The following is a 16880-nucleotide window of genomic DNA, read 5'->3' as shown; positions in this document are numbered from 1 at the left end:
GATAATTTTGAAAAGTTATTTGAAGATGTGTTTTCGGGTAATTTTTTTTTATAAACGTTGTTTTTCTTTTATTTTTAAGGGAGATCCAAAACCTCTATTGAGATTTTTTTTTTTGGATAGAAAAGGGTAACTAAAACAAGGTAAACGTGCTAACAATGCAAGGTGTCTTGCATATTTTGAAAAACTCACATTTGGTTTTCATAAAACACGAGTGATATTAAACAAAAAAAAAAATCCATGGACCATTTTTTTAATATGAACTTCACAGCTCATAAATTATTATATTTTTATATATTTTACCGAGATTTTTTTGTCATTAGTGTGAATAGAATGCGAAAAAAAAAAAAAAAAAAAAGAAACAGTCAAATTGTTTGAACAAAAACAGAACAGGGTCTTCCATTTTATGCCTCACTTCGTGGAGAATTCGAGGTGGCGTGCCTCGGCAGCGATGGTCATTGGTCCAAGTTCAACAATGGCGAATATAAAGAGGAGGAGGAAACGTCCACGCGCATACAGTGCGGGTCAGTTGCCGCATATACCACGGGTTAAGAGTTTTGGGGAAGATGGAAAAGTTTTCTTTTGGTTTGTTGGTGAACCGAGTTTATTTTTATTTTATATATTTGTAAGGCTTTAAAATTTACTTAGGAGAAATATTTGATTTTGAGAGAATATTATAAAAAAAATTCATAAATTAAATTAAAAATTCAAATAGTAAAACACAAGAATGTTTGATTTAAAAAGATTTGAGAATATATGAAATTTTTTTATGATGTATTCTTTATCTGTTTTTGGAAAAGGAGGAGAAAATTTTTAAAACTTCTTTTAAATAAGTTTTGTATTGAAGTTTATGGAAATGGATAAGTAAAGTTGAAAATTTGTTTGAATATATTTCTTAAGACTGATTTTTTAGAATTTAGAAAAAGTCATATTTATTTTTGTGTTTTGGATGATGATCGGATTAGAAATTGAAATAGAATTTAAATTTAAAAATGTTGGATTTTGATTTAAACAAAAATTAAAAATCTGAAGAAATTTTGTGTAACCCAATAAGATCTATATGTCATATCAAGCTGCATAAATTTCATATTGTTTTATCGTAAACCTAGCATTTCTCTTTATTTAGTTGCCATTTTAAATTAGACTATTTAACTAAGAAAAATTAGGAAACTGATCCTTTTTTTCATCTTCTAATTTTCAAATAAACATTAAACACAGGTTGGCTAGCAGCATCCTAAGAAGAGTATTGCTATGAAGTACAAAGAAACCAAGTAATTTAGTAACTTCTAGATGTTAGTTTTAAGAAAAAGAAACCAAATAAAATATTACTATCATTCATCTCTTTTCTCTCTAGGTTTTTTGTCGTTTTGCTAGGGTTTGTGTTATTGACCACCGCTTGGCCGCGATGGCAGCTTTTGGGTCCTTGTCTATCTCAGCGAGGACGCTTGCTAACATTGTTTCAGCTCGTCCATTACCTTTGCCAGAGGTAGTGGTTCACATGCGAGAGGCAAAACAGATTGAGGGGGAGCTGTGTTTCGTTTTCAACAAGGAAGAGATCACTCAAACGGCGGCTCTGTTTCGATTCTCAGTAGTTTTATCATTCCAATGACGTCGCCATTCTCTGGATATCATTCGGGGGTACATTAAAAATCGTTGGGGACTAACTTCTATGCCGGTTGTTGGTGCCATGAAGAGGGCTCGCAATGTTTTGGTTCGGCTGACTAATGAAGCAGATTTTGTCACGGCTATGTCCAAGGAAGTGATGGATATTGCAAACATCCCATATAAAATCTTCCATTGGAGTCCTTCATTCAATGAATATGAGGAATCGACGTTAGCTCGGGTGTGGATATTTTTACTAGGCTTACAGCCACATTTTTCCCATGAGTCTACGTTGAAGATTTTTGCAGGGCCTTATGGGAGATATCTAAAAAGAGATAATGCAACAGCCTGTGTTTCAAGGCCAAAGAGTGCAAGAATGTGTGTGGAGATGGACGTTTGTAAGGATCATAGGAGCTACTTTTGGATTGGTCCTGCTAATAAAAAGGGAAGCCATGTTCAAGAAGTGGTCTTCGAAACTTTACCGGCATATTGTTTGATGTGCCGCCTACAAGGTCATTCGAACAATACGTGTAGAAGGGAAAAGTTGCATGCAGGAAATCCTCAGGCTAAAGCGGAATTGAAGAGATCTAAGAGACATAAACAGGTATGGAAATTAGTGCATAAAACGAACCAAGCACAAGATCAGCAAACGGAGGAAAATGAAATTGTACAACCGATCGTATACGTGAGGCAAGATGGGGTGATGGTATCATCCTTAGCAACGAATGATCAAAATGTAATACAACAGGATGGCGAAACCTGGTTATGCATCGAAGGAGGAGGGAGAGAACTAAGTGACAGGGATATGAAGGTGGAAAGGGCTCCGAGTTTAGTAAACATAGCCGATTCCATGAGGGAAACACAAGGGCTTGATAAAATCCAAGAAGAAGCATCAATACTATTGGAAGAAATTGTAAATGCTGAGTTAGAAAGAATATCTAATCTAGTGGTAGATGGCGATCCTGGTATGAAGGGCATCATGGGCATCAATGAGTAAACAGGGGAGCAGGCGTGCTTACCAAAGTTGGGTTCGTCTCCTATACTAGAAATGCAAGTACAACATGGCAGTATCCAGGGTGTGGGGGAGGACTTAGTTGAAGAGTCATCAGAGTTGTGCCCAGTAAAGGAAGGAATGATAAAGAGGTTGGACATTGAGAACATTAATTTGCAACATTGTGGTAACTGAAGCGGAATTAGCCGTTAATACCAACGTGGAAACGGATGTGCATACTGTATATCAGGAAGGATATGATCTTGAAGGAGTAGAAAGTATAGAGAAAATAGCAGTGGAGTTAGATCAGGAAATTGAGATGCCAATTGTTAAGTTGAAGAAGAAGAAAAGAGTTACAACTGCTCCTCCGAGTATGAATACTCGGTCTTCCAAACATGTTTGATATGTTAGACAACATTTTAGTGTGGAATGTTTGGGGGCTACGTAGTTCTTTTTTACAATTACAGAAGAACATTTTTGAGACACAACCAAATGTGCCTGCCATTTTGGAACCGTTTGCTGCAGAATGTCAAATTAAGAAATGGGCAAGGAAGTTGAAGTTTGCTAGTTTCATAACCAACTATCATCAGGAAGGCAAAATATAGGTGTTTTGGCAGAAGGCTATATCTATGCAAATGGTGTCCAGTACAAAGCAGCAGATTTCTAGTATATATAAAAAAAGGTGAGGAAGAGATGCTGCTATCATTTATTTGTGCAAGATGTTTTCAAGCTGGGAGGGTTCACCTTTGGCAAGAATTGGAGACAGTTCAAAGATAGGATATTCCTTGGGTGGCTGGAGGTGACTTTAATGTCATTCGGTACGATCATGAGAAAATTGGAGGTCTCTTAAAACCTCAGGGTGTTAAAGATGATTTTCACAACTGCATAATGAATTGTGGAATCATGAAGACTCAAGAAGAATGCTGAAAATATTCATGGTGTAATGGGCAAGAAGGGCGTGGCCGAATATGGGCAAAGTTAGATCGGGTAATTGTTAATCAAGAATTCTTACGGAGATTCCTGACTGCCAAAGTAATCACATTGGCTAGAAGCACCTCGGATCATTGTCCGTTGCACTTACAAATTTCACCTGCTAGACAGTTTTATGGTCCAAGGCCTTTTTTTTTTTTCCAATTTATGTGGATTACACATGCTCAGTTTTGAGACGTGGTTGCCAAGAGTTGGGAGGAACCTACAAAATTTGATGGGCTCTTGAATCTGGCTGCTAAGTTGAAGCTCCTGAAGCAGTCTTTAAAGGAGTGGAATCTTACGTCCTTTGGAAATATTTTCGCTAACATTTCACGTTGGGAAGACCAAATCATTCAATTGGAAGGGAAGGTGCTTGAGTTGGGTGAAGCAGAGGATGATAAATTGTTACAGGAAGCTCAAAAGGGGTTGCATGATTGGATTCATAGAGAAGAGATTTTCATGGCTCAAAAGGCTAAAGCTAAATGGATAAAAGAAGGAGATGCGAATACCAAATTCTTTCATGGTATATCCAGAGAGCATAGACGGAAGGCATGGGTTGGGCAGATGGAGTTGCATGATGGTCAAGTGCTTCAAACCCCAATTGCCATGCATGATGGTGCAATGGCCTTTTTCCAGAAGCTCTTGCAATCTGAGGGGCACAACAGTGCACAAGATGACATATGTAAGTTGGTTCAACCGACTATATCAGATGAGGATAATTCTGACCTTGTTAAGACACCTTCTATGGAGGAGACGTTAGCAGCTATAAAGTCAATTACGGAGGATAGTAGTCCGGGGTTTGACAAATTGGGGGCTAGTTTTTTTATTTCCTGCTAGGACATTGTGGGGACAGATGTGCTCAAAGCAGCCACAGAATTTTTTTCTGGTGTTCCATTGGGTCCGTACTATACTTCCACTTTCTTGGTCCTTTCCTTAAAACAAACCGGCAAGATAGCTTTGCTTAAGTTCGCCCAATTAGTTTATGTTCGGTTATTTATAAGTGCTTCTCAAAAATTTTAGTTGGAAGAATTCGGCCATTATTATCTAGTATTATTTCAGAATAACAAGGTGTGTTTGTTAAGGGCCGTAGCATTTTTGAGAATGCTTTGTTGACTCAGGAATTATTGTATAGCCTAAACAGAAAGAGTAGGGGAGGAAATATTATGCTAAAGCTAGATATGATGAAGGCATATGATAGGTTGGAGGGGAGTTTTTTATGTAAGACCTTACATGCTTATGGTTTTTCAGATAAGTTTATTGCCTTCCTTAAAAATTGTATTCAGAATTGTAGTTTCTCTGTGATGCTTAATGGAACATATTGAGGGTATTTTCAATCTTCCAGAGGGGTGCAGCAGGGGGACCCCCTCTCACCATACTTGTTCATTCTAGCAGAGGAAGTGTTCACAAGAATGATTAAGCAGGCAGTGGATCTTCGGAAAATCAAACCTCTTTCAATTCCTAGAGTGAGTATGTAGGTATCCCATTTACTTTATGTAGATGATGTTGTTTTCTTTCTAAATGGGGATAAAAAATTGGTGAAAGGGCTCATGGAAGTTATTGATCGTTATTCAAAGTGGTCAGGACAAAAAGTGAACACAGAGAAGTCGACCATTTATTTCTCTAAGCATATTTCGTATAAAAGGAAAAAAAAGCTACAAAGAATTACCGGATATGGTCTTGGAAAATTTCCTTGTAAATACATGGGCATTCCTATAGCGCTTTTTGTGATTGGAGTGCGCTCTTTTGAGGATTTGTTAAATAAAGTACGGGCGAAGCTAGATGGCGGGAAAAGAATTCTTCTTTCGGCTGGGGGACGCATCGTCATGCTTCGACATGTGCTCTCCGGCTTACCTATTCATCTTATGTCAGTGATGGATGTTCCGAAGATGGTCATTAGGAAGCTTAACTCCATTTTTGTTGGTTTTTTTATGGGGAGGCACAGAAGAGCACCGTAAAAAGCATTGGGTGTCTTGGCAAAAGGTTGCTAAACCAGTTCAAGAGGGAGGATTAGGCATTCATGATTTATGGGAGGTTTAGAAGGTCGTCCGAGTGAAGTTAGCTTGGAGTGTTTTATATGCATTCCATATGGGCGAAATATATGAGAGAAAAATATTGTAAAAAACATTATCCTTTTCAAGGAATGGTTCAGCGGAATGCCTACCTTGTATGGAAGTCAATCTCATTCTGTTTTTTGGTCATCATAGAGCAATCAAGTTGGCAGATTAATGAAGCACAAATCCCTTTCTGGTGGGAAAACTGGTCTGGTCTTGGCATTCTAGACAAACAGACAAGTACTATACATTAACCTAAATTGGTGCTGCAGGAGGTGCTTAATGGAATAGAGTGGAAAGAAGATGTACTCACGGAGATGATAGGAAGAGATACGGCTCGGCACATTAGCTTGAAGGTGAAGCTAGGTAGGCTAGAGATGGATGACAGGGTGTATTGGAAGCCGTCGAAGGGAACTAATGTCACTATGAAATCCGGGTGGGAGTTGTGCCGATCCAAGAATGAGGAAGTCATGTGGGCAAAGTTTGTTTGGGATCCTGTCATTCCTCTTAGAGTTTCTTTTGTATGCTAGAAAGGTTTACAAGGGGAGTTGAGTGTGGGCACAAATGTTCAGCGCATGGGCATCTCCTTATGCTCTTCGTGTGTATGCTGTGAACAACATAAGATTGAAACAATGGACCATGTACTGGGAGAAGGGGAGTTTGCACTGAAGTTGTGGAGGCATCAGATATGCTTGAGGTTGAGTTCTAGCAGCAGCAAAATTGGAGGGATCGGTTGTGGATTTGGGTCTCTAAAGGTAAACAGTCATCCCAACTGGAACATCTAAGGGGCATCACACCGGTTTTAATCGTATGGCCTCTATGGATTTGCCGATGTAGGTTGCGCATGGAGGATAAAGATACGCCGATTCATGCTTGTTGGGAGCAAATTCTTTTTTGGTTCAAGAACATATCTATTAAAGTGAAGAGGAAGAAAAGACTCGTTTGTGGACATGTTGATATTTTACAGAGGTGTCAGATTCCAGTATTTGAAGTATATAATCGTATTCATAGGCCTTTAATGTAAATTCTTTCTTATCATTGTTAGGTCCTTCCGATAAGCAATGAGTTTTTTGGTTATATGGTATTCATTTGCCATAAGTGAGGATTGCTCATGAATAAAACTGGGGAGGAGTCACTATTGAATATGTGGCCCTAACTCTTTCTAAAATATATATATATATATATATATATATATATTACTATCATATTCATTGCTTTCTTTTTGTAATATTCACTATTTAATCTTTTTCTTTCTTTTTATTTTGAGAAATACTACTTTTAATTGTTTATTTATCATAACAATTGATATTATACGTTGTAGTAATCTTATTAAGGAAATATTAACATAAAAGTTAGTTAAAATTGATTAATTGAATTGAGAATAATTAAGGCCCGATTTGGATACACAAAACCATCTCTTCTCATCATTACAACTTTCTTACATAAAATCCACAATATCTCATCATATAAGTACCAACAGGAAATCGTTCCAACTATTCGACACAGAAAATCAGCCTACCCAGCCAACGTGTGAGCTCATTCACTAAATCCAACCCATCCGACTTGGGGAATCACTCTACCAAATCAACATATGCAAGGACACCACGCATGATCAAATCGGGGATTCTCTCTACCTGCATTATCAAGTGAGGCCAATATGAAGACGTTCTACTTCGATCATCACGGAGAATCACTCTACATGTATGAAACTTGTGGAAACAAAATATGAAAGGACGTGAGTTACAAAATATGCAAACCCTAAACTTACAACGTACTCACAAACATTTATTCCACATTCTCAATATGATCATAGGAGCTAACCTACCTGAACAGTACTTCGAATATATAGTAGCTTGAGTATTGATCCTTCTATGGCAAGCTTTGAAGTCACTTGCTTTCTTGAAGACTCTGAGATTAGACGATATGGCCTGCAGGTTCATAATTTTTTTTTCACAGGCTCACTCAAGATATGAGATCTCTTATGGAGTATGTGCCTCTATGTACGACACCTGTAGCCCTCTGAGCACCTAATTTTATCTCGGAGAGTTCTTGCGTCTATGTCGAGTTTGTCCTTGTCCGTTGCTCACCCTGGTATAGTTAGCATATCATTTGCTTGTCTGGCGTGAGGCGACAAATCCTTAATCACCCGATGCTAGACCATGTCTGCCAAGCTTTTTACATAGTGACGCTCACCCTTCTTCTAGACTAGCTGCACTTTGCTCACTTAGCAGCCTCCTCGTCGCCGCGCCTTTTGTTCTCAAAGGGGATCTCTTCCCTTGATTTGACTCGATCCTCACACTAACTTACATGAAAAATATTTCTAACACTATGGTTGTGCTGGTGTCGATCCTTTCGTCATTGGTTCTAAAGTCGCTTACTTTCTTGCCGACTCCAAACAGAAGGAGTAACCACCTTACAAATCTCAGAAGTGAGAAGTTGACTCTCGTCCAAAGCTCTTTATATACGGCGGGACAATCAGTCACAGTCCTGACATTCTTCTAACTCTTGTTATGCTTTAATGAGAGACATTCGATCTTGACCGTCTATTTTCCGTCTAGACTTGAAGAACTTGAATGACTTATAGGACAAGGGTTGCACATTCCTAATGTTCAACTTGTGTCCAATTCGACAATCCTTCCTCTAGTAAGGATCTCCTACGAGGTGCTGGACCATACCTTCTGAGATAAGATGATATGGTCTGTTGGTCCGTAATATTTTTTCTGTAGGCCTACTCCAGATGTGACATCTATAATGGAGTATGGGGCTGTGTACGACACCTACCGCCCTCTGAGCTCCTCCATGTTATCTCAGAGAGCTTCCATGTTTGCATCAAGGTTGTCCTTGCCTGTTACTCTCCTTGGTACAGTTACCACAGCATCTGCTTGCCTGGTGTGGGGTGAACCATCTTTGATCCTTCAGTTTCCCCAATGCCAACCTCAAGTGACTCTTATGATCTTTTAGCATCTTGGGAATATAATAGAATATCATCTATGAACACCAGTATGAACATATCTAAGAATGACTTGAACACCATATTTATGATATCCATGAATGTTGTTGAGACTTTAGCTAAACCAAACGACATCACAATTAATTCAAAATGCTCGTACCTTGCCCTAAGCACAATTGTGGATATGTCACCTTCCTTAATCCTCAATTGGTGGTAACCGGACCTAAGGTCAATCTTAGAGAATATCGATGCTCCTTGCAACTGGTCAAACAGGTCTTCTATCCTAGGCAGTGGATACTTATTCTTTATTATTATCTTGATCAGTTCCCAATAATAGATGTACATCCTTAGAGTTCTGTCTTCTTCTTTACAAATAATATTGGCGCACTCCAAGGCGATGAACTAGGTCTAATACATACCTTTGCCAGTAATTGTTGCAATTGACTCTTTAGTTCCTTTTGCTTTGATGGTGCCATTCTATAAGGTACCTTGGGTAATGGAGCTGTTCCTAGTTACAGCTCCATCAAAAGCTCAAACGCTTTAGGAAAAGTGTCTACTACTATTATTCCTTGGACTTCCTTAGATTCCCTCGATTTGAGCACTAAATGCACCAAATAAGCCTCTACTCCTCCTACCAAGTCCCTTTTGGTTTGTAATGATGAAACTACTCCTTACTTGGTTCGTAACTTACTGCTCTAGAATACCTTGTCATTCTCTTTGGGCATCTAAAATAGAATTATCCGCCATCGATAGTTTATACTTGCATAATGCTGAAATAACCAATCCATCCCTAAAATAATATCAAACTTGATGAAGTTAAATAATATTAGGTCTGCTTCCATAATGATTATGCCTACTTCTAGTAGACAACTTGTAGCTACCTTGGTATAGGATGACTACCTCAGTGATTGGTAATGCCACGGTGACTCTCTGTTGCATTAGCTTAGTTTGAAGACTACTAATCCTAGAGAATGTAGTTGACACGAATGATTGGGACACACCTAAATCAAATAAGGTACTCATGTAGTATTCGAACATTCTAACCCACTGTCAAACGACCTTACCAATTGATCGTTTGACTATATGCCTTAAATACTTCTAAACTATTCTAAGGTTTGGTCCATACCTGTGATGATGCCCACTTCATGTGTCTCCAGAGCATCTTATCGACCACTCTTAGAGTTAAGGCATACACCCACACCTGCATCATCTGCATTTGGCGTCCTTGTCCTCCCATGGGGCCGATCCTTTGTCCTTGAACTACTTGAGGGAAATCCTTAGTGTAATGCCCTATTTGGCCACATCTATAGCATGAGAGTGGAGCCTGACGACAGTCTCCTTCTGAGACCTATGGCAGTGACTACACACTAGTGCCCTGCCTCTTACATGTAATCCAAGACTAATTGGTGGGCGTACCCTCCTCCTTCACACAAATTTCGATTGGGGGGGAGGGGGACCCGAGTCGCTTCTCCCATAAACGCCCTTTACTTCTGGCCTATTGTAACGACCATTATGTGAAAATTAAATAGCTCATGAATAAGTTGGAGTTCGCTTGAATAATGAAAGGGTTTGTAAAAATAAAATGTAGCACGATGATAAATTCAAGCTCAAGTTGTGTTTGAATAAAAGCTAAATGAATAGGTCTTAACTATCTATTACTTGCTCGAACTTGACTCGTTTACAGCACTAAAGACTATCATATGCATTGGGAGCTTAGAATTGAGGTTACCGCCTTTGCTTTTCCTTTTTTATTTAGGGTACGATCAGATAAGGAAAACTTTTATTAAGTTTTGTGATAGCATATAGAAGAATTTGGAAAAAAGCCTTTTAAAATATGTTTTGCATTAAAGTTTGTAAAAGTAGAGAGATAATTTTGAAAAGTTATTTGAAGACATGTTTTGGGATAAATATTTTTTGTTTCTTTTATTTTTAAGGGAGATCCAAAACCTCTTTTGAGATTTTTTTTGATAAAGAAGGGTAATTTTTTTTTTTTTTTTTATAGGGAAAAACTTTATTTCATCAATGTATAAAACCTCTCAATGAAAGGAGGAATACTATTCCACCAAATACTCTATCTTCAATTGACCATGCATATCTAGCAAGGTGATGGGCATCCTCATTGGTTTTCATAAAACACGAGTGATATTAAACAACTAAAAATTCATGGACCATTCTTTTAATATGAACTTCACAGCTCATAAATTATTATATTTTTATATATTTTACCGAGTTTTTGTTGTCATTAGTCTGAATAGAATGCGGGAAAGAAAAAAGAAAAAAAAAATTCAGTCAAATTGTTTGAACAAAAACAGAACAGGGTCTTCTATTTTATGCCTCACTCGTGGAGAATTCGAGGTGGCGTGCCTCGGCAGCGATGGTCATTGGTCCAAGTTCAACAAAGGCGAATATAAAGAGGAGGAGGAAATGTCCACGAGCATACAGTGCGGGTCAGTTGCCGCATATGCCACGGGTTAAAAGTTTTGGGGAAGATAGAAAAATCTTCTTTTGGTTTGTTGGTGAACCGAGTTTATTTTATTTTTTATTTTATATATTTGTAAGGCTTTAAAATTTACTTAGGAGAAATATTTGATTTTGAGAGAAAATTATAAAAAAATAAATTCATAAATTAAATTAAAAATTCAAATAGTAAAACACAAGAATGTTTGATTTAAAAAGATTTGAGAATATATGATTTTTTTTTTTGATGTATTGTTTATCTGTTTTTGGAAAAGGAGGAGAAAATTTTTAAAACCCATAAACTCGAATAAGTAAAGTTAAAAGTTTGTTTGAATATATTTCTTGAGATTGATTTTTTAGAGTTTAGAAAAAGTTATATTTATTTTTGTGTTTTGGATAATGACGGGATTAGAAATTGAAATTTAAAAATTTTGGATTTTGATTTAAACAAAAATTAAAAATCCGAAGAAATTTTGTGTAACCCTATAAGTAGATCTATATATCATATCAAGTCGCATAAATTTCGTATTTATTTCATTGTAGACCTATCATTTCTCTTTTATTTAGTTGGTATTTTAAATTAGACTATTTAACTTGGAAAAATTAGGAAACTGGTCCTTTTTTTCTTCTTCTAATTTTCACATAAACATTAAACACAGGTTGGCTAGCAGCATCTTAAAGAAAGCCTAAGAAGAGTATTGCTATGAAGTACATAGAAACCAAATAATTTAGTAACTTCTAGATTTTAGTTTTAAGAAAAAGAAACCAAATAAAAGATTACTATCATTTCATTACTTCTTTTTTGCAATATTCACTATTTAATCTTTTTCTTTCTTTTTATTTTGAGAAATACTACTTTTAATTGTTTATTTATAATAACAATTTATATGATAAGCTGTAGTAATCTTATTAAAGAAATATTAACATAAAAGCTAGTTAATATGTGACTTAATTGATTAATTTAATTGAGAATAATTAAGCCCCATACACAAAATTATCTCTTATTATTATTACAATTTTCTTAAACTCTTACATAAAATATAACAAATAATTCAACTTTTTTAAATCTCAAAATAAAAATTATATTAAAAAATTATATTTTAACAAAATTTTATTCAACTTTCAATAAAACATCTTATCTTATCTCATTAAGTTTCGTTTGGTTTCTAAACTCATCTCAACTCATTATTACAATTTTTTTTTATTTTAATATAAAATATAATAAACTATTCAAAATTTTTAAATTTTAAAATAATAATAATATTAAAAAATAATATTTTATCATCTCAATTTAACTCAACTTAATAATTTCAATCTTAAACTGCATAATCAAACGAGTTCTAAATTAAAGATGAAATTTAATTTTTAAAATTTTTGGTCAGAGTCAGAGTTGTTGATTTCAAAAGACCATACCAACACAAAAATACTCGTTGTCCGACTTGTGGAGTAGCAGATGCTTCTGCTGCCATTACTACAAGGGCCGAGTAGAAAGAGTAAAAAAGGGTGCGGGAGGAATAGTCAAGACTCAAGACTCAAACCGCGTAGTTCGAGTCTCCGACAACTCACAACGGGACCAGGTAAAAACCCACCTTCCATAATAATCTTTTTAACTCATCAAAACTGAATCAATTAATTTCTATAATCAAACCGCGTAGTTGAACGGTATGACTTTCTTTAAAAAATGTAAAAAAAGAAAAGAAACGCAAGGTGCACCAATGTTTCAAAGTCTTTGATGTTGATTCCATCTTAGGAACGTGCACACAGACCCAGAACGCGGCCATATTTTTCTCTTGTTACTTCCTTTTTCTACCTTCTTTCCTTACATTTTTCCCCAGAACCGATTGCAGTTCTATTGGCTTCGATTGGGGCTTCTGTTTCTGGGTTCCTACTTCCTGGGTTTACTCCCTTGGCTTGAAGGCAAGTCAAGTCCTGCTTGTTTTCCATATATGTTTCCGTTCTTTGTCCCTGTTACCCAGAAATTTTAATTTCATCTTAATTGTCTCTCTGGCTTTTCTCTTCACACGTTTATTTGTTTTGATTTGTTGAGAAATTCTGATTTGTTTCCCATAAACCCTCGAGTTTTGAGCAAAGTCTTCCGCATCCTGGGGCTTGTTTCCCTCAATTCCTTTTCGAATTTTCTTCTGTTGGACTTGGCGTAGGATCTTCTCTACCATGGGTTTTAAGGTTGCTCTCAACTTGGTCGTCATTTTAGTCTTCTCTGGCGGTTTCCAAGCTTTTGCTGGAATTCACTATCACAAAAGCCATAATCCTAATGGCTCTACCCTGGCAGCTATTGAATTGCCCGATCACCTGAGCTTCAATGCCGTTTCGTCTTCTGGGAGTACTGGGTGTGGCTTTTCAACAGCTAAGAAAGACAAAGAATCAGAATCAACGATGCAAGCAACACCGGATGAAGAAGAAGGGGAAGATGACGATGACGATGAAAAACATGAAGATGTTTTTTCGGGGAAACCATCCGTGAAGCTCCATCTTAAGCACAAGCCACTGACCCAACAAATGGATCCTAAAATTTCTGTGGCTGAGTTCACTACCAAGGATTTGACTAGAATCCAGACACTTCATACGAGGATTATAGAGAAGAAGAACCAAAACACAGTTTCAAGGCTAAAGAAAGATAGTAAGCAACCAAAGAATGAATCCAAGTTGGTTTTTGCTCCGGCTGCATCACCGGAATCTTACACAGGTAGCCTTTCGGGGCAGCTCATGGCGACCTTGGAATCGGGGGTGAGTCTTGGCTCTGGAGAATACTTCATAGATGTGTTTGTGGGTACCCCTCCTAAACATTTCTCTCTGATACTTGATACTGGCAGTGACCTTAATTGGATTCAATGCGTTCCTTGCTTGGATTGTTTCGAACAAAAAGGACCTCATTATGATCCCAAAGGTTCTAGTTCGTTTAGGAATATAAGCTGTCATGATCCTCGGTGTCAATTGGTTTCATCCCCAGATCCACCTAGGCCTTGCAAATCTGAGAATCAAACATGTCCTTACTTTTATTGGTATGGAGATTCTTCAAATACGACTGGAGATTTTGCTGTTGAAACCTTCACAGTTAATCTTACGACATCTTCTGGTAAGTCAGACATGAGGCAGGTAGAGAATGTGATGTTTGGTTGTGGTCATTGGAATAGAGGCCTATTCCACGGGGCTGCAGGGTTGTTAGGACTCGGAAGAGGACCTCTCTCCTTTTCCTCCCAGCTGCAGTCTCTTTATGGTCACTCTTTTTCTTATTGTCTTGTGGATAGAAATAGTGATGCAAATGTTAGCAGCAAGTTGATTTTTGGAGAGGACAAGGAACTTCTGAGCAACCCTAATCTGAATTTTACTTCATTTGTTGCTGGAAAAGAAAACCCAGCTGATACATTCTACTATGTCCAGATTAAGTCGATTGTGGTTGGAGGAGAGGTGCTTAATATCCCAGAAAAGACTTGGCAACTTTCATCAGATGGTGCTGGTGGTACAATAATCGATTCGGGTACTACCCTAAGTTATTTTGCAGAACCTGCTTATCAGATTATCAAGGAGGCATTCCTGAAGAAGGTTCAAGGCTACCCTCTAGTGGAAGATTTTCCTTTTCTGCATCCTTGTTACAATGTGTCTGGAGTGGAGAAGATGGAGCTGCCAGAATTTGGAATTCATTTTGCAGATGGAGCTGTGTGGAATTTCCCAGTTGAAAATTACTTTATCCGGCTTGAACCCGAGGATGTTGTTTGTCTAGCAATTTTAGGGACTCCTCGCTCCGCTCTTTCAATAATTGGAAACTACCAGCACCAGAATTTCCACATCTTGTATGACACAAAGAAGTCCAGGCTGGGATATGCACCGATGAGATGTGCTGATGTTTAACATTCATGTGTTTGAAGAGTAACTCATGGCATGAGAAAAACTGTAAAAAAAAGATGCGTTGAAGAGGGAGATTCTTTTGGTTTTTGTTTCATAGAAGGTATAGCATACAAGATATTATATTCATTGTTTTCCACAGAAACTACTGGTTCATGATCTGGCTTTAACAAAAATGTAGCATTGCATTTTCAGATATATTAACTCCCTTTCTGAGTTTGTTATATCTGTTTTTATTTTGGTAATTGTTCTTTAATTAAGGGATCTGTGATGCTTGATCAATATAATGATGGCTGATCACTTGTTCTTGTACAATCTGTTGCTTGGAATTAATTAGTTGAGAAATTAGCTCAAATAACTGGTACAAGACCTCAAGAACACCTTATCCAACTTTTGAGATTTTCATTTACCAAATGAGTTCCTGCTTTCAACCTGCTCTTGGACAATGTTAAGAGCTTGTATAGGAAGTGGGATCATCTCATTTCATTTCAAAACTTCTTATAATTTCCCTTCCAAACATCATTAAAATACAAACACTTTTCAATTTCAAATTCTCAATTTTTTCATCTAATCAATATCTAATAATTATTATAACTTTTCCGAATTTTCAAACAAAACACAAAAAATTAAGCTACCATTTTTTAATTTTAAAGCAAAAAAAAAATATTAAAAAAAATATTCTAATAATATTTTAAATTTATAATATTTTTATTATTTTTTTTCTCTCATTTTTTAAAATTTAATAAAACATTTTAATTTCTCTCATCTTACTAAACGTATCATCTCATGTTTCATATTCTTCACCTTGTTTTTGTCTTGGTTCAGATGGAGAGAGAACAGAAAACGGAGGGCAAAAACTATTACTGTTCGTGTGTCAAGTAAGGGTTGTAACCGGTCCGGTTTGATTCGATTTTGGATAAAATTTAAGACCAAATTAGTATGCACCGGTTTTACATTTTTAAAAATCGATTTCGTACCAGTTTCCTCCCTAAACCGGTACTTTCGGTTTTACCGTTTCTGGATCAGTTCAATTTGATTTACCGATTTTAATATACTATATATATAAATTTAAGACCAAATCAGTATTCACCGATTTTACATTTTTCAAAAATCGATTTCGTATCGTTGCCTCCCTAAACCGGTACTTTTAGTTTTACCGTTTCCGGATAAGTTCGATCCGATTTTCCGGTTTTAATATACTATATATATAATATATATTATAATATATAGTGATATAGTATTAGTATAACTATTAATACAATATACTATAATTATATAAGATTTTAAAATTTAATATTATATTAATTAGTAATTTATCATATAATACAAAACTATTTTATATATAATTATATAATATATATAAAAAATTATATACTATAATATATATATATATATATATATAGACCAGTTCGATTCAGTCCGATCCAGTTTTAGAAAAAGAAAAATCAGAACTGAATCGATTTTGACCAGTTTTAAGAAAAATAAAACTGGTACCGGAACCAAACAAACTAGATACCAGACCCAACCTACTGGTTCGGTCCAGTCCAGTCCAATTTACCGATGCACCAGTTTTCTTTTACACCCCTATCAAGCATTTGTCATGCTCCAAGTCCATGCTGCTATTTCTCTGGACCCTGTTTTCTTGCAATCCCGTTTCGTTAATCAAGATGTCCTCTTAAACCAGTAATCCTGAGTTAACTTTCAAGCTATCAGTCAAGGAAGCTTAAAGAACGAAGGAGCCCCATGGTGGCGTCAAAGACTGCTCTAGATGTAGCATTCTAACAAAGAAATTTCTTGCCAGTATTCCGTCACAGTATTCAGATTGGACGCTTCAAACTGTTTGACTGAGGGTATGTTTGAATGTTGAAGTGACTTGAGTTGAGTTGAGTTGAGTTGATAAAATATTATTAAAATATTATTTTTTAATATTATTATTATTTTGAGATTTAAAATAGTTAACTTGTTTATTATATTTTATGTTAGAATTTAAAAAAATTATAAT

General features: G+C 36.3%; 1 protein-coding gene across 1 annotated transcript; it reads left to right on the top strand.

Annotated features, from left to right (window-relative positions):
* Positions 1–12716: 12716 nt before the first annotated feature.
* On the top strand, positions 12717–15102 carry LOC109019217 (aspartyl protease family protein 2). The gene has a single exon (XM_019001468.2). The coding sequence runs from the start codon at positions 13190–13192 to the stop codon at positions 14882–14884; it is 1695 nt and encodes a 564-aa protein (XP_018857013.1). The 5' UTR covers positions 12717–13189; the 3' UTR covers positions 14885–15102.
* The last annotated feature ends 1778 nt before the right edge of the window (positions 15103–16880 follow it).

This window comes from Juglans regia, chromosome 1 (genome assembly GCF_001411555.2).
Source record: "Juglans regia cultivar Chandler chromosome 1, Walnut 2.0, whole genome shotgun sequence".
NCBI classification, from domain to species: domain Eukaryota; kingdom Viridiplantae; phylum Streptophyta; class Magnoliopsida; order Fagales; family Juglandaceae; genus Juglans; species Juglans regia.
This window is presented reverse-complemented; position numbering and strand designations above follow the sequence as displayed.

Coding starts and splice junctions, on each gene's coding strand:
- LOC109019217 (XM_019001468.2), top strand. CDS start 13,190: ATGGGTTTTAAGGTTGCTCTCAACTTGGTCGTCATTTTAGTCTTCTCT.